Genomic DNA, 18,705 nt, shown 5'->3' with positions numbered 1-18,705 from the left:
TTTTTATGCCATATGTTTTACTCATCTGTTGATAAGGTAGATAAAAGGAGCATCAGACACAAGGTTTTTCACAATCATACAGTCACATTGTGAAAGCTTTATCATTATACTGTCATCTTCAAGAAACATGGCTACTGGAACACAGTCTACATTTTCAGGCAGTTCCCTCCAGCCTCTCCATTACATCTTGACTAACAAGGTGATATCTATTTAATGATTAAGAATAACCTCCAGGATAATGTCTTGACTCTCTTTGGAATCTCTCAGCCATTGGCACTTTATTTTGTCTCACTTTGCTCTTCCCCCTTTTGGTCGAGAAGATTCTCTCAATCCCTTGATGCTGAGTCCCAGCTCATTCTAGGATCTCTGTCCCACGTTGCTAGGAAGGTCCCTGGGAGTCGATGTCTGTGGAAGAGGATTTAACCCTGTTATTTATGTCCATAATTAAAAGTGGAAAGAAACTGCTAAGTTCTTACCCTCTCCTAGCTGGAATGAATTATAGACTCTGTAAGTAGAAATTATCATTGAGGAAAAGGAAGAGGTGTGGGGATAGGTATATATGATCAAAATAAAGCATTAGTCAAGTGGTGTATAGTTAAATTCAGATCTACCTAGGTCCCAAGTATAAATTTCAGGTATTTATAATCATTGACTATAAAGTAAGTAGCTTATTAACTTTCTTCATTGTAGGAGATTCTTAATCAGTGTTTAATTTAAATAGGTATCATAAGGAAATTTTTACTCATTTCCCATCATGTGCTAAATAGAAATAACCTGAAGAATGGAAGCATTCATCAAGTTTAAAAATTTTGTTTTGAAATTAATGAGGTGATTGTACATGCTTTTAAAACAGTTTTATTGAGATGTAATCGCATACAATACAATCTAAGTTAAAAAATGTTTTTTGAGATTAATGAGGTGATTGTACATGTTTTTAAAGCAGTTTTACTGAGATATATTCAAAAACAATACAATCTATCCGAAGTTTATGATCAGTGGCTTTTAGTATATTCACAGAGTTGTGCATTTGACACCACATTCAATTTTAGAACCTTTTCATTCTCCAAAACCAAAAACTCATTACCATCCATCCTCATTATTTAATCCCTCTATCCTTCCCCATCCCTACATAACCACTGATATATTTTTGTCTCTAGATTTATTTATATTTGCATGTTGTATAAGTGGAATCATACAATAAGTAGCACTTTGTGTCTGGTTTCTTTCACTTAGCATAATGTTTTTTTAAAAAATATTATTTTAATAAGAGAAGTTGTAGCTTTACAGAAAAGTCATATAAAAACTGTGATGTTCCCATATAACTTCCTGTTGTTGGCACTTCACATTTGTGTGGTACCTTTGCAATTGATGAAAGATTATTAAAATAGTACTATTAACAATAGTTTATAGTTTATATTAGGTGTGTTTTTCCCCATATACCACCCTATTATTAGTATCTTGTATTATTGCTGAACATTTGCTGTAATTCGTGAAAGACCATTCCTATATTTGTATTATTAACCCTGGTCCATTGTCAAGGACAGGGTCGTATACAGTTCTATGTTTTGTCTTCTAACTTTCATTTTAGTAAAATACATGACCTAAAAATTCCCCTTTCAATCACATTCACATGCATAATTCAGCGTTGTTAATTATACTAAAAAATAATATGCTAGACTCTATATTCTAACACTATGAGTTTGCTTATTACAGTTATTCATATCAGTGAGATCATATAATACTTGTCCTTTTGTGCTTGTCTTATATCACTTAGCATAATGTCTTTAAGGTTCTTCCATGTTTTGTATGTATCAGGGCTTCATTCCTTTTTACAGCTGAATAATATTCCATTGTATGTACCACATCTTATTTTTCCATTTATTGGTTGATGTACAGTTGGATTGCTTCCATATTTTGGCAATTGTGAACAATGCCACTGTGAACATCAGTGTGCAGCTATCTGCTGGTGTCCCTGCTTTCAATTCTTCTGGGTATATACCTAGTCACAGGATGCTGGGTTATAAGGTAGTTCTATATTTAGCTTCCTGAGGCATTGCCAAACTGTCTTTTGCAGTGGCTGCAGTATTTTACATCCCTAGCAGCAAAGAATGATGCTCCTATTTCTCCACATATTCTCCAATGTTTGTAATTTTCTTCTTTTTTTTATTAGTAGCCATTCTAGTAGGTATGAAATGAGTCTCATTGTGATTTTAATTTGCATTTTCTTAATAGCTAGTGATATTGAACACTATTTCATGTGCTTTTTAGCCATTTGTGTATCTCTTCTTTGGAGAAATGTCAACTCAAGTCTTTTGCCCATTTTTAAATTGTGTTGTCTTTTTATTATTGAGTGTAGGATTTTTTTTGTATATTCTGGATATTAAAGCTATATAGGATATATGGTTTCCAGATATTTTCTCCCATTAAGTAGGTTGTCTTTTCACATTTATGACTAAGTCCTATGACAAACTAAAGTTTTTCCTTTCGAGAAGGTCCCATTTATCTATTTGTTCTTTTGTTGTTGATGTTAAAAAATCATTGTCTAACACAAGATACTGAAAATATATCCTTGTATTTTCTTCTAGGAGTTTTATAGTTCTGCCTGTTTTATTTAGATTTTTGATCTATTTGTAATTAATTTTTGCATGTTTCAAGATAGCCGTCCTCTTTCATTCTTTTGCATATAGCCATCTTTTAGTTCTCCCAGCACCATTTGTTGAAGAAGTTGTTCTTTGCCAGTTTAATGAATTTGGCAGCTTTGTCAAAACTCAGTTGGCCATAGGTGTGATCTCTTAATTTAACTCCATTTCTTGATCTAGCTATCCTTTGCCAATACCATGCTCTGTGGATCACTGTAGCTTTGTAATATGCTTTAAGGAGTCAGGAAGTGTGAGTCCTTGAACTTGGTTCTTCTTTTTCAAGATGGTTTAAGATCATCTATTTCTTCTCGAATCAATGTTGGTTGTTCACGCCTCTCTAGGAGTTTTCCGTTTCATCTACGTTGTATAGTTTATTAGCATATAGTTGCTCATAGTATCATTACATCCATTATTTCTACAGGGTCAGTGATTATGTCCCCTTTTCCATTTCTGATTTTATTTACTTGCATCCTTTTTCTCTTTTTTTTGGTTAGCCTAACTAAGAGTCCATCAATTTTATTGATTTTCTCATAGAACCAACTTCTGGTTTTGTTGATTTTCTCAATTGTTTTCATATTCTCAATTTCATTTATTGTTGCTCTGATATTTGTAATTTATTTCCTTTTGTTTGCTTTGGAGTTAGTTTGTTTTACTTTCTCTAGTTCTACCAAGTGGTGAACAAATTCCTTGATAAATTTTGATATGTTGTATTTCATTTTCATTTGCCTTGAGATATTTACTGATTTCTCTTGTGATTTCTTCTTTAACCCACTGGTTAAGAGGGTTTGTTTAACCTCCATGTATTTGTGAATTTTCTGGCCCTCTACCTGTTATTGATTTCCAACTTCAATCCATTATGATCCAAGAAAGTGTTTTGTATAATTTCAATCTTTGTGACCCAGCATATGGTCTATCCTTGAGAATGATCCATGAGCACTTGAGAAAAAGGTATATCCTTCTGTTGTCGTGTGTAATTCTGTAAATATCTGTTAAGTCTAGTTCATTTATTGTATTATTCAAAATTTCTGTTTCCTTATTGATCCTCTGTCTAGATGTTGTATCTATTGATGAGAGTGGGGAATTGAAGTCTCCAACTATTGTGGTAGAGGTGTCCCTTCTACCTTTGATGTTAATGTTTGCCTTGATGAGTTAACTCCGAAGGTCAGTTTCTCTCTCTTGCCTTGGGTTTAATTGGCTTCACATTAAAGCTCTTCTTTGATGCTTGATTTTATTCTAGACCTTTAGAATAGCCTGCGCTTAGCTCATTAGATTTTCTCAATTCTTCTTCGACTGAGTTTTGCCCTGGATATGCAGTGCTGTTTTTAAGGTTGTATTTTTTGTTGCACTATTTCACCTCTAGGGGAGAACTTCTTTTTCTCTGTTCATTCTCCAGGAATCTTGATCTGTTCAGTTTGTTTTTATGCAGACTTTTCTCCCCAGCTCCTGTGATTTTTTTATATTCTCTTTCTCATTCAGTGTTCCTATTTTCTTTATACTTTTCTGCTCTCAGTTCCGTCCATCTTAGAGCAGTTCAGTTTAACCTCCTTTTTAATTTTGTTTTTACTTCTATGAGTCTTTTCTGCCCCTGGTCTTCCCTGTTAAGGTAGAAACGTACTCCAGGGAGTCAGTTGGGGTGAATCCAGAAAGTAGGTCATTTTAGAAGAGTCTAATTTGTCTTTAAGTTTCCAGCTAACTAAAGCTGGTTTGAGTGAGGGCACATCAATTCTCACCCATCTTTCTGTCATTGTCATTTTTTTCCCCTCCCTTTGGGTTGGACCCTTTAGTATGCAGCCATCTAGGAACTTTTGTTCTACTCTTGGTCCCTGCAAATTTTGATGTCAGTGCCTGGATATGCCTAGAGTTCTAACTTCCTGCTGTGAAGTTAGAAGGATTAATGGCTTCAGTCTGTGGTGGGAGGTGCTGCCTCTATGTGGCTCCCAAGCTGGCTGTATGGCATGAGGGTAAGGGGACTGGCCATTGACTGGCATCTGGGGTGGAATTTTCCTACCTGAGATTTTCTGTTTCTTTTATTCAGCATTTGTGAAATCCTTCTCTGGTCTTTACCACCTTTTAGAGTTCTAAGCAAGTGTAGTTTGTGCTTTTATTCACTAAATCTCTAGGGTGGCTTTTTCAGGGGATGTCTTAGATCTTCATAATGATTATGATTGTACATCTTTTAGTTTTTCCCTCAATTTTTCATATGTCATTTGGTTTAAAACATCCTTTCTCTTTTAGGTCAAGATGATGTTTTCAAGTGCCTTGGGGAGAATATCCTTCAGAATGCTTTTGATGGCTACAATGCATGTATTTTTGCCTATGGACAGACCGGTAATATTAAAATAAATTGAAATCACATGTGAAAATATCTTTCAGTGACTCATGTAGTTGTAAGAACATGGACCCTGGAGCCAGCAATTTACGATTCCAGTCCTGGTCTGACCACTTACTAGGTTTGAAATTTGGGGAAATTATTTCATTTCTCTGCATCTCAGTTTCCATATCTGTAACATGCAGATAATAAGAGACCTTCCTTATAGGGTTGTCTTACTGAGTTAACATGTGAGAACTTCTATTAAAGTATATAGGAAGTATTAGCAATTTTAGATAATATGATAATCATATAGTATTAAGTGACAGAAGCTGGAAATTATATTATTAAAAGCATGGTTGCAAAATGACTGCTACTAAAAAGAGGAAAATGAATTGTTTCTAAATATTGTGGTTATTGTCTTTGGGTGGTAGGATTATGGGGGATTTAATTGTTTTTTCTTTTCCATTTTCTAAATTTTCTTTAATGAATATTTATTTCTCCTACTATGGGGAAAGTAACTTTATAACAGAAAAAAAAAAGATTATTCTCTGGTTTCTCCATTCTGACAAAGGATAGTAAACTAATTTGCTCTGGGAACTATGGGGGGTAACCTACATTTTTTGAGTTATGATTAGTGGTTGCAAGCAAGGAAAATGGTATTGATTACATGGATTTAACCTGTTAATTATAGAAAAATTCTTAAAACTCAGTATTTCAGTTGTTTTAGGGCAGTTTCTAAAAAAGAATGAATATCATTAAAGAAGATTTTCTTTTTCCCCTTTCTAAAGGGATGTATATTTTAATTTTCATATATCTAATAGGAAACCATCTGCAATTATATTCTCAATATTTTATGCAGGTATATTACTGTATTTTGAACATTTTGCCAAGTGCTAGCAATTTATTATGAGCAATGGAAGGAGGGTTATGTATTTACCTCTCCAAAGAGATGACAATAATTATGATATTAATTTTTTAGGATCTGGAAAATCTTATACTATGATGGGCACAGCTGACCAGCCTGGATTAATCCCAAGACTCTGTAGTGGCCTCTTTGAACGAACTCAGAAAGAGGAAAATGAAGAGCAGAGTTTTAAAGTAGAAGTGTCATATATGGAAATTTATAATGAAAAAGTTAGAGACCTTCTTGATCCCAAAGGGTAAAAGACTTTGAGACTTGAGACTTTAGTGTTATAGCATTATAGGCTAAAGTAAACTTGATTAATTGGCTTAAGTGATATTTTTTATTGTGCCCTAATACAGAATCATCTAGTTATAGTCTTTGTGATTAATTATAGTCACATTGAGTGGCTTCTTTCAGTCAGTTCTGAGCTTTGTAAATTAGAGCTGAGATGTAACCAGAACGTAACCATCTATAACTTGTTAATAGTCTTTAGTAATTTCTCATATATTTTTCTTGTGTGTAATTTGATTAATTAACAATAGGAGCTTTGGATTCATGAGCTCTGGATGGGGTCTTGTACTTGTTACCTATTGAGCGAGTTCCTCACTTTCTAGGCTTAAGTTGTACAAGGGGGCATGGATAATATTGTGTAATATCTCAGAGTGTTGTTGTAAAGATAGGCTGAGATGATATAATTGAGAATTTAGAACTTGTTACTGGTATATATGTGCTCAGTAAGGATTAGCTATTGTTGTTATATGCCCTTTTGAAGTTTCTTGAGAATTTTTGTAGAGTTTCTGAAGAGTCAAAATAAATTGAGGGCGATGTGATGGTGGCTCAGTGGCAGAATTTTTTCCTGCTGTGCCGGAGACCTGGGTTCGTTTCCTGATGCCTGCCCATGCAAAAAAAAAAAAAAAAAAAAATATATATATATATATATATATATATATGTGTGTGTATATATATTATATATATATGATTAAAAACTCTAAAGGAGCGCTCTTTCGGCCAAGGACTATTTGAAAAAAATTTCATTTTTAAAATTTAATTACTAATTTTATAATGATATATCTGTGTACATAAATGCCTGAATTTCTGATTGGAACCCTAGGATGAAATAGAATGTAATTGTAGTTCAAAATATAGGACATATTTAATAATTGAGGCTTACAGTTAAATTATCCTCCAGAAAGCCAATTTATAATACCAAGTGCTTTTGTCTTATCCTTATCAGCACTGCATTGTTTTTTTTTTTAATTAGGTAAAAAAAGTGTTTCACTGATTTTAATAACGAAAAAATTTAGTTACTAATTTTATTAATTTGGCACCTACTATGTGTAGAAATGTAATTAACTTGTGTTACTCAGGAGATAGTATACCATACATTATCTTTAGGAAGTAGGGAAAAAAATGAAAAGGAAGAAAGCTAAAACATATCCTTGGGTCAGAAATAATTCATATATTTGCCTTATATCTACTTGATGTACAATTATATAGTAATAAGTGAAGTTTTTAGTGATTTATCCTACGGTACTATAAGATTCTAAATCCTTAAAAATATTGTTATAGTCATTTTGCTGGAGGACAGTAAGCATTTTAGATTTAAGAGTCATTCCCTCGTGCTTGCTTCGGCAGCACATATACTAAAATTGGAACGATACAGAGAAGATTAGCATGGCACCTGCGCAAGGGTGAGACACAAATTCTTAAACATTCCATATTTTTCTAAAAAAATAAAAGGAGTCATTCCCTCACTCCCTAACTGCTGGTCACAGGAACTGATATTCTGTAATTATTCTTTATTATCTTATTATTAGTGTCTCTGTTTCTTTATTGTGGATGATAAATATTGAGTCTGAGTTCATTTTCTGTGTTGGTAACTCATTTCACATATTTTTCACCATGGTTTCCTTCTTTACCCTCCTGACTTCTTTTTTTTTTAGCTAGCACTGTTTCTCCACATCACATAGGCCAACATGTTAGACTTCAAAATCACCTTATTCTTCTTTGTTTTCACTTGGTAGCCAAGGTGTTCATTCATTGAGTGATTCTTATGTGACAGTAATTGTGCTAGGTGCTGCAAATCCTAAACTTAATAATACATTGGTCCTGCTCCTGTGGAACCCAAAGTCCAGGGTTAGGAGTACTTGAGGGAAGAGATGCGAGCAAGAAAATATCATAATAGAATGTATATTTCAAACTGAGAAATTTGGACTTTATTTTGTAAGTAACAGGGAATTACTAGAGAATTTTAAGCATTATAATTCATTTTATTTTCCATTTTTTTAAAAATAAGATTTTCTGGAGCTCCAAATTTATACACGTTTATGGTATAAATTATGGATAAGCAAAAGAGCAAAACTAAGAATCACCTCTAATCTCCCTATCAACAAATGTTGTTTGATTTATATTGTTATACTATATGGTCTAGGTTTTTGGCAGATGCCCTTTATTGGGTTTATCAGTTCCTTGTTTGCTAGGTTTTTCTAAAAATCATGAATGAATATTGAATTTTATTGAATCCTTTTTTGCATTTATTGGAATGATCGTGTACTTTGTGTTTTTCCTTTACTCAGTCAGTGTGATAAGTGTATCAATCTTTTTCTCCGAAGTTAACCTTGCAACCCTGAGATAAGCCTAATTTTGTATTTTGCTTTTAAAATACTAGATTAATTGTCTTTTGTTTAGGATTTTGCAGCTTTATTCATGATTGAGATCGCTCTGTAATTTTTCTTTCTTGCACAATTAACATTTATTGTGCTTCTGCTCCCTATACCACATTCTGTGGCATGACAATTAGATTGTTTGTATTTATTTGACTCTGCATTCCTTGTGGTAGTGAATATTTATCCCACAGTGTACCCTTTTGAGTGATGTGGTATTTTACCACATGGTAAAATACTTTTTTAGCAGTCAAGACTTTAAATTTTGGAATCAAGGCTGTAGGTTTTATGTATTTAAGATATTTGTTTAGTTGAGTATATATATTTATGAGCGTGTTTGAGGCTTTTTAAAAATAGATTATTCTTCCTTTGTTTTTAATGAACAGAAGTCGGCAAACTTTAAAAGTCAGGGAGCATAATGTGTTGGGACCTTATGTGGATGGACTTTCAAAACTGGCTGTCACAAGCTACAAGGTAAAAACATCCTTTATGTAAAGTACTTAAATTTACTGTAATTAATATTTTGTTGTTTAATTTGTGATTTTTTAAATTAAAATATTTATAGCTGCATTACTTAGTAAATCACATTACAAATATCTTTTACTTAAAAAGTTATATATTGCTCTTAGGATAGTGTGAGAGAAGATATGCATATTTTATAGGCATACTTACTCTCCAATATAAGGCACATTTTTTTCTTCATATTTTCTGATCTCCAAAAATATTATGTACTTTATAATTGCTTGTTGCAGTTATAAAATGGCAGCATTATTTTCCCCTATTAGTCTGTACAATAATGAGGTTGCTTATTTTGCCATTGATTTAATGAAATAAAGTATGTGAGTTGAGTGCTTTGAACTCAAAGTTTGTTTGAAATATCAGAGGATCACTGTATGGCCTTTATTGAGTTCTCTTCATTTTCAGACTTCAGTTATGCTCTGCATGAATCCTTCAGACTTGCATATTGGAGAATGGGAGGTGGGGTGAAACACTTTGTTATCATGTGCATTGAATTAACAGTCAACGAATGTTGATGTAGTACTATTTAATTGTCTTGCTACCTGCACAACTCTGAATCATTTATTCCACTTTACCAAACCTCTTTGTTATAAATTTTAAGATGGATATAAGTGTTATCATCTTGACTATCTCTTGACATAAATTCGTTTGTTCCTTTGTTCATTAATTAATTCTATCACTTGGTTAATAATTCCTTCATTCAGTTAAGCATTTATTGAACATCTACTGTGTGCCAGGCACTGTGCTAGATTTCTGGGCTATAAAAAAATTAGTGAGATGGTCCATTCCATCAAGATGCTTACAGCTATTATACAAATATTATAAAACAATACGGCAAGTGCAGTGATAGCTCTATGTTCAGTTTTCATGGTAGTTTAGAATAGTGACAACTAATTTAAATAGATTTGTAGTTAATGGAAATGGTGATATCTAGGAAGACTTCCTGGAGGAAATTGAATGAGATGATACACATGAAAATTTTTTGAAAACTCTAAAGTACTTATATAAATATCAGGTATTATCATTATAATGATGTTTATTTGAGAGCTTATTTATGCAACATTGGAGAGAGATCAAGATTTTGGGATCTCAGAGAGAATGGAAAGTATCAAAAGGCATTTTGCTTGTTTTAGAAATTAAAAAGAGTTCAACAGAGAATTCTTAGATGAGACAGTAGGTTAGAGATCAATGTATAAATTTAGGCAAAAAAGGATGAAGCGTTTACGTTAAACCTCAGGATTATCAGATTTAATGCATCTAAAGTGGATTTGGAATAGATCTAGAAAAGTGTGAATTTTAACTTCTGTTGTTGTTTTCCTATTCTGGTGCCTCTTTGTACCTCTTTTTGAGTTAATATTTGTCCTTTCAGCCCTTTTTAATTTACTGTTTTTCCCTTAACTTTATTTTTTCCCATTTATACAACAAAATAGAAGTCAGTGATATTTCAAAGTGTTTTCACATATTTGTGTCTGGATTATTTTGGGTACAAATAACAGAAAAAAAACATAGCAGGTTGTAAATTCTTTCAACATGAATTAATATCTGTTTTGTTCATAATGTCTTCATTGTCTAGAATATACCTAGTGTATAGTAGGTGCTCTCAGTATTTATTGAGATGTGTATTAAATACATAGCCATGTACACATGTATACACACACACACACACACACACACACACACACACACACACACACACACACATATCAGGGCTAGTATGTGGGCTCCAGAAAAGTTATTAAGGACCTAGATTATTTCCAGCTCTCCATTTAGCCAGCCCTAGGGCAATGCCCTTGTTCTCAAAGTTCAAGATGGCTCTTGGAGTCAAAATATGATAACATGTCTACCCTCTTTTAAGAATTCCCAGGTAAAATGTAGAGCTGTGTTCCAGTGGCCATGTTTCTTAAAGGTGATTGTATAATGATATAGCTTTCACAATGTGACTGTGATTGTGAAAACCTTGTGTCTGATGCTCCTTTTATCTACCTTGTCAACAGACGAGTAGAACATATAGAATGAAAATAAATAATAGGGGGAAGAAATGTCAAAATAAATTTAGTTTGAAATGCTAGTGATCAGTGAAAGGGATGGGTAAAGGGTATGGTATGTATGAATTTTTTTCTGGTTTTTTTAAATTTCTTTTTCTGAATAGATGCAAATGTTCCAAGAAATGATCATGATGATGAATATGCAACTATGTGATGATATTGTGAATTACTGATTGTATATGTAGAATGGAATGATCAAAATAGGAATGTTTGCGTTTGTTTGGTGTTTTTATTGGTATTTAAAAAAAATTTAAAAATTAAAAAAAATAAAAGCCAATCCATCTCTGATGTGTTGCCTTCTGGGAGTTTTGGTGGACTAGAACAGTTGTATTACCTGAGAATATCACTTCACTGGTCTGAATCAGCTCTTATTTGTATTTTAATTTAATTAGTTAATTTGTACTTATCGTATTTCTGATTCTTATTTTATACCACTTTACAACATAGCTATACAGACCACAATGTGCCTTTGTTTTTCAGTTCTATAAGCACCCCCCACGAAGAAGAAGTATAAAATCTCTCCTTTCTCAAAATGGGAATCATAGGCTTAAAAGTACAGGCCCTGGCCCCCACAGCAGTGCGGGACACGCTTAGCACAAGCACTCTCCCCAACAGCTCTGCCCTGTCCACAGATGATGCAACACAATGTCACAAGCATACGTGCCCTCCTCCTGGGAGGCTTCAGGGATGGGCTGCCCACCCATGGGCAAAACATGCGGAACCCACAGCCACGCAGTTTACATTGGACCCCTGTCCTGCCATCCCTCCCCTTTGTACCTCATGCAGACATTCCTGGGGTCTCACTGTGGCATCTACTAGCCCACCCTCTGGGGCTACCTGCACCAATAACTCTGCAGGCCACTCCCTCCTTTGTCCCAGCCCTGATGTCCGCTTTCTTGTCGGTGAGAACCAGGTTCCTGAAGTCACTGCGAAATCTGGGAATCTACCAGAATACCTCCCCCATGGCTCTAGGCCCAGAAGGGGAGCCCATAAAATGGCAGGGCAACACATGCGCAGGATACCTGGGAGGGCCCACGTTCTGTGCATGCACAGTAAATCCAGGACTACATTGACCATCGCCCTTTTGATCCACTTCTTCAAATACCTGCTTGTTAATAAAGTCTATCTGGTACAAAAGCATGGAGAGGGTTGTTCTATAAGTGCTGGCATTCCCAGTGCCTTCCCATGCTTGTGCATTGTACTTGGGTTCTGCCATTATAACTAAGTGCAATGCGCAGTCCTTTATTGGATCCTGGTTTGAGAAAATAATCCCGTAAGATGTATCAGATGATTGTGGTAGTTTGAGTATAAATGCAGTAATAAAAAGCTTATTTAGTTTTACGTATGCCTAAAAAAAAGAGTGAATTCCCAGGTGGCCTGCATTATACTTTATATCTCATTTGCTGAAACTTAGTCACATGGCTACACTGAGCTGCAAGACAACCTAGGAAATGTGGTCTTTTAGCTCTGCAGCAATGTGCTCAGCTAAAGATTAAAGTTTTGTTTTTGTTTTTTTTAACTGAAAAATAGAACATTGGATAAAAGGAGACAACTAATAGTCTTTCACCTTGAAAAACATGAACAAGTCATCTTTTTTGTTCCTCATTAAAAATTTTGGTGATGTAGATGATATTATATATTGTTGTTTATGAAACTAAAATTCAGATTGGGTAAACATAAGTATTTTAGAGCTTACAGTATTTTTTCCCCCTTTTCTAAAAGCTTTTTTTTAATTGAGATATCTTCATACATCATACAGTCTATCCAAAGTATACAATCTATGGTTCACAATATCATATCATCACATAGTTGTGTATTTATCACCATGATCATTTTTAGAACATTTGTATCTCCAGAAAAAGAAAAAAGAAAAAACCTATACATCCCATACCACTTACCCTCCCTCTCTGTGATCACTGGTATTGCAATCTGTCCAATTTTTTGTATCCCTTGTTTCACACTCCCCTCCTTATTTAGTTATTTCTTTGTCATTTTTTTTACTCATCTGCTTATGTCTGGTAAAAAGGAGCATCAACCACAGGATTTTCACACTCACATGGTCACATTGTAAAAGTTGTATAGTTAAAAAATTGTCTTCAAGAATCCAGGCTAGCTCTTTCTCCGCGGGCGGCACTCCCGCCGCCAGCCAGCCAGCCCTCCTCTCCCTCTTTCTCCATGGGCGGCGCTCCCGCCGCCAGCCAGCCAGCCCTCCTCTCCCTCTTTCTCCGCCGGCGGCGCTCCCGCCGCCATCTTGCCCTTCCCTTTCTCCTCCTGCTCCGGCAGCTCTCCAACCACCACCGTGCCCTCTGCCGCCTTCACCAGCTCCTCCGCCACCGTCCTCGACAGCCTTGCCACCCTCACCTTTCCTCCTCCAGAACAGCTACTGGGGGAGTGGAGATGATACAGAGCAGCTCCCGGAGCCACGAGGGAGATCGAAGGGACGGCATACCCCATCCTGGAACGGCTGACTGTCTGGGAGAACAGCTCCAGTGAGATCGCCGAGGGGCGCGGGCTTTCCCGGGCGGGACAGCAAGCGGCCGGAGTCCCTCCCTTCCTCCTTCCCAGGCCAGCTGGCAGAATTGGGCAGGCGGTCCCCTCGGGCCGCGGTGGCTGGCGCGCCCACCAAGCGTGGCCCCCCGGACCAACTGAGAGAGTTGGGTCGGAAATCCCCAGACTGCGGAGAACGGTGACCGGGGGGGGTCCCTTCCAAACACGTGACTCCCTGGTCCGGCTGGGAATGGTGCACTCTCCTGGGCCGCGGCGGCTGGCGCCCTCCTGCCATGCTTGGCGCCCCAGGCCGACTAGGAAATTCGGTCAGGCGCTCTCCCGGGCTGCGGTGGTCGGCAACCCTCCCCGCGTTTGGACCCCTGGGCCGGCTGGCACTCTTCCAAGCCGCTTAGGCTGGTGAACCTCCCCCACGGCGAGAGTTTTCCAAGCTTAAAGGACCCACAGCACTTTTTGCTGGTGGAACCCACAGACAAGCGTGTGCCACGAGCGCCACCTACTGGGCAGGATAGGAAAGACAGAACCCAGAGATTTCACAGAAGGATCTTTCAGCCTGTTGGGTCCAACACCCAGGGAAGTCTGACTAAATGCCCAGACGCCAGCAGAGGATAACGGATCACGCTCAGAAATTTGAAAATATGGCCCTGTCAAAGGAACAGACCAATAGTTCAAAGGAGATACAGGAGCTGAAACAACTAATGCTGAATATACGAACAGAAATGGAAAACCTCTTCAAAAACGAAATCGATAAATTGAGGGAGGACATGAAGAAGACATGGGCTGAACAAAAAGAAGAAATAGAAAAACTGAAAAAACAAATCACAGAGTTTATGGAAGTGAAGGATAAAGTAGAAAAGATGGAAAAAACAATGGATACCTACAATGATAGATTTAAAGAGACTGAAGATAGAATTAGTGATTTGGAGGATGGAACATCTGAATTCCAAAAACAAACAGAAACTATCGGGAAAAGAATGGAAAAATTTGAACAGGGTATCAGGGAACTCAAGGACAATATGAACCGCACAAATATACGTGTTGTGGGTGTCCCAGAAGGAGAAGAGAAGGGAAAAGGAGGAGAAAAACTAATGGAAGAAATTATCACTGAAAATTTCCCAACTCTTATGAAAGACCTAAAATTACAGATCCAAGAAGTGCAGCGCACCCCAAAGAGATTAGACCCAAATAGGCGTTCTCCAAGACACTTACTAGTTAGAATGTCAGAGGTCAAAGAGAAAGAGAGGATCTTGAAAGCAGCGAGAGAGAAGCAATCCATCACATACAAGGGAAACCCAATAAGACTATGTGTAGATTTCTCAGCAGAAGCCATGGAAGCTAGAAGACAGTGGGATGATATATTTAAATTACTAAAGGAGAAAAACTGCCAATCAAGACTCCTATATCCAGCAAAATTGTCCTTCAAAAATGAAGGAGAAATTAAAACATTCTCAGACAAAAAGTCACTGAGAGAATTTGTGACCAAGAGACCAGCTCTGCAAGAAATACTAAAGGGAGCACTAGAGTCAGATACAAAAAGACAGAAGAGAGAGGTATGGAGAAGAGTGTAGAAAGAAGGAAAGTCAGATATGATATATATATAATACAAAAGGCAAAATGGTAGAGGAAAATATTATCCAAACAGTAATAACACTAAATGTTAATGGACTGAATTCCCCAATCAAAAGACATAAAGTGGCAGAATGGATTAAAAAACAGGATCCTTCTATATGCTGTCTACAGGAAACACATCTTAGACCCAAAGATAAACATAGGTTGAAAGTGAAAGGTTGGGAAAAGATATTTCATGCAAATAACAACCAGAAAAGAGCAGGAGTGGCTATACTAATATCCAACAAATTAGACTTCAAATGTAAGAGAGTTAAAAGAGACAAAGAAGGACACTATATACTAATAAAAGGAACAAGTAAACAAGAAGACATAACAATCATAAATATTTACGCACCGAACCAGAATGCCCCAAAATACGTGAGGAGTACACTGCAAACACTGCAAAGGGAAATAGACACATCTACCATAATAGTTGGAGACTTCAATTCACCACTCTTATCAATGGGCAGAACATCTAGACAGAGGATCAATAAAGAAATAGAGAATCTGAATATTGCTATAAATGAGCTAGACTTAACAGACATTTATAGGACATTACATCCCACAACAGCAGGATACACCTTTTTCTCAAGTACTCATGGATCATTTTTAAAGACAGACCATATGCTGGGTCACAAAGCAAGTCTTAACAAATTTAAAAAGATTGAAATCATACACAACACTTTCTCGGATCATAAAGGAATGAAGTTGGAAATCAATAATAGGCAGAGTGCCAGAAAATTCACAAATACGTGGAGGCTCAACAACACACTCTTAAACAACGAGTGGGTCAAAGAAGAAATTGCAAGAGAAATCAGTAAATACCTCGAGGCAAATGAAAACGAAAACACAACATATCAAAACCTATGGGACGCAGCAAAGGCAGTGCTAAGAGGGAAATTTATTGCCCTAAATGCCTATATCAGAAAAGAAGAAAAGGCAAAAATGCAGGAATTAACTGTCCACTTGGAAGAACTGGAGAAAGAACAGCAAACTAATCCCAAAGCAAGCAAAAGGAAAGAAATAACAAAGATTAGAGCAGAAATAAATGAAATTGAAAACATGGAAAAAATAGAGAAAATCAATTAGACCAGAAGTTGGTTCTATGAGAAAATCAATAAGATTGATGGGCCCTTAGCAAGATTGACAAAAAGAAGAAGAGAGAGGATGCAAATAAATAAGACCAGAAATGGAAGAGGAGACATAACTACTGACCTCACAGAAATAAAGGAGGTAATAACAGGATACTATGAACAACTTTACGCTAATAAATACAACAAGTTAGATGAAATGGACGGGTTCCTGGAAAGACATGAACAACCAACTTTGACTCAAGAAGAAATAGATGACCTCAACAAACCAATCACAAGTAAAGAGATTGAATTAGTCATTCAAAAGCTCCCTAAAAAGAAAAGTCCAGGACGAGACGGCTTCACATGTGAATTCTATCAAACATTCCAGAAAGAATTAGTACCAACTCTCCTCAAACTCTTCAAAAAAATCAAAGTGGAGAGAAAACTACCTAATTCATTCTATGAAGCCAACATCACCCTCATACCAAAACCAGGCAAAGATATTACAAAAAAAGAAAACTATAGACCAATCTCTCTAATGAATATAGATGCAAAAATCCTCAATAAAATTCTAGCAAATCGTATCCAACAACACATTAAAAGAATTATACATCATGACCAAGTAGGATTCATCCCAGGTATGCAAGGATGGTTCAACATAAGAAAATCAATTAATGTAATACACCATATCAACAAATCAAAGCAGAAAAATCACATGATCATCTCAATTGATGCAAAGAAGGCATTTGACAAGATTCAACATCCTTTCCTGTTGAAAACACTTCGAAAGATAGGAATACAAGGGAACTTCCTTAAAATGATAGAGGGAATATATGAAAAACCCACAGCTAATATCATCCTCAATGGGGAAAAATTGAAAACTTTCCCCCTAAGATTAGGAACAAGACAAGGATGTCCACTATCACCACTATTATTCAACATTGTGTTGGAGGTTCTAGCCAGAGCAATTAGACAAGAAAAAGAAATACAAGGCATCAAAATTGGAAAGGAAGAAGTAAAACTATCACTGTTTGCAGACGATATGATACTATACGTCGAAAACCCGGAAAAATCCACAACAAAACTACTAGAGCTAATAAATGAGTACAGCAAAGTAGCAGGTTACAAGATCAACATTCAAAAATCTGTAGCATTTCTATACACTAGTAAGGAACAAGCTGAGGGGGAAATCAAGAAACGAATCCCATTTACAATTGCAAGTAAAAGAATAAAATACCTAGGAATAAATTTAACTAAAGAGACAAAAAACCTATATAAAGAAAACTACAAAAAACTGTTAAAAGAAATCACAGAAGACCTAAATAGATGGAAGGGCATACCGTGTTCATGGATTGGAAGACTAAATATAGTTAAGATGTCAATCCTACCTAAATTGATTTACAGATTCAATGCAATACCAATCAAAATCCCAACAACTTATTTTTCAGAAATAGAAAAACCAATAAGCAAATTTATCTGGAAGGGCAGGGTGCCCCGAATTGCTAAAAACATCTTGAGGAAAAAAACGAAGCTGGAGGTCTCGCGCTGCCTGACTTTAAGGCATATTATGAAGCCACAGTGGTCAAAACAGCATGGTATTGGCATAAAGATAGATATATCGACCAATGGAATCGAATAGAGTGCTCAGATATAGACCCTCTCATCTATGGTCATTTGATCTTTGATAAGGGAGTCAAGCCAGCTCACCTGGGACAGAACAGTCTCTTCAATAAATGGTGCCTAGAGAACTGGATATCCATATGCAAAAGAATTAAAGAAGACCCATCTCTCACACCCTATACAAAAGTTAACTCAAAATGGATCAAAGATCTAAACATTAGGTCTAAGACCATAAAACAGTTAGAGGAAAATGTTGGGAGATATCTTATGAATCTTACAACTGGAGGCGGTTTTATGGACCTTAAACCTAAAGCAAGAGCACTGAAGAAGGAAATAAATAAATGGGAGCTCCTCATAATTAAACACTTTTGTGCATCAAAGAACTTCATCAAGAAAGTAGAAAGACAGCCTACACAATGGGAGATAATATTTGGAAATGACATATCAGATAAAGGTCTAGTATCCAGAATTTATAAAGAGATTGTTCAACTCAACAACAAAAAGACAGCCAACCCAATTACAAAATGGGAAAAAGACTTGAACAGACACCTACCAGAAGAGGAAATACGGATGGCCAAGAGGCACATGAAGAGATGCTCAATGTCCCTGGCCATTAGAGAAATGCAAATCAAAACCACAATGAGATATCATCTCACACCCACCAGAATGGCCATTATCAACAAAACAGAAAATGACAAGTGCTGGAGAGGATGCGGAGAAAAAGGCACACTTATCCACTGTTGGTGGGAATGTCAAATGGTGCAACCACTGTGGAAGGCAGTTTGGTGGTTCCTCAAAAAGCTGAATATAGAATTGCC

The 18,705-nt window shown here is 36.2% G+C and overlaps 1 protein-coding gene and 1 non-coding gene across 2 annotated transcripts in view; both read left to right on the top strand.

Moving 5' to 3' along the window:
* KIF13B (kinesin family member 13B) overlaps positions 1-18,705 on the top strand; it is a 331,605-nt gene that overhangs the window by 103,181 nt on the left and 209,719 nt on the right. The window contains exons 5-7 of the mRNA XM_077152891.1: positions 4,875-4,967; positions 5,930-6,110; positions 8,904-8,991. Of these exons, the coding sequence (XP_077009006.1) occupies positions 4,875-4,967; positions 5,930-6,110; positions 8,904-8,991 (362 nt within the window). The remainder of the gene's footprint in view (positions 1-4,874; positions 4,968-5,929; positions 6,111-8,903; positions 8,992-18,705) is intronic.
* On the top strand, positions 7,474-7,579 carry LOC143678432 (U6 spliceosomal RNA). The gene has a single exon (XR_013173242.1). It is a non-coding gene; the product is annotated as a U6 spliceosomal RNA (small nuclear RNA).

Source organism: Tamandua tetradactyla, chromosome 3, assembly GCF_023851605.1.
Source record: "Tamandua tetradactyla isolate mTamTet1 chromosome 3, mTamTet1.pri, whole genome shotgun sequence".
NCBI lineage: Eukaryota > Metazoa > Chordata > Mammalia > Pilosa > Myrmecophagidae > Tamandua > Tamandua tetradactyla.
Note: the sequence above shows the minus strand (reverse complement) of the source record. Positions and strands in the feature narration are given on the sequence as shown.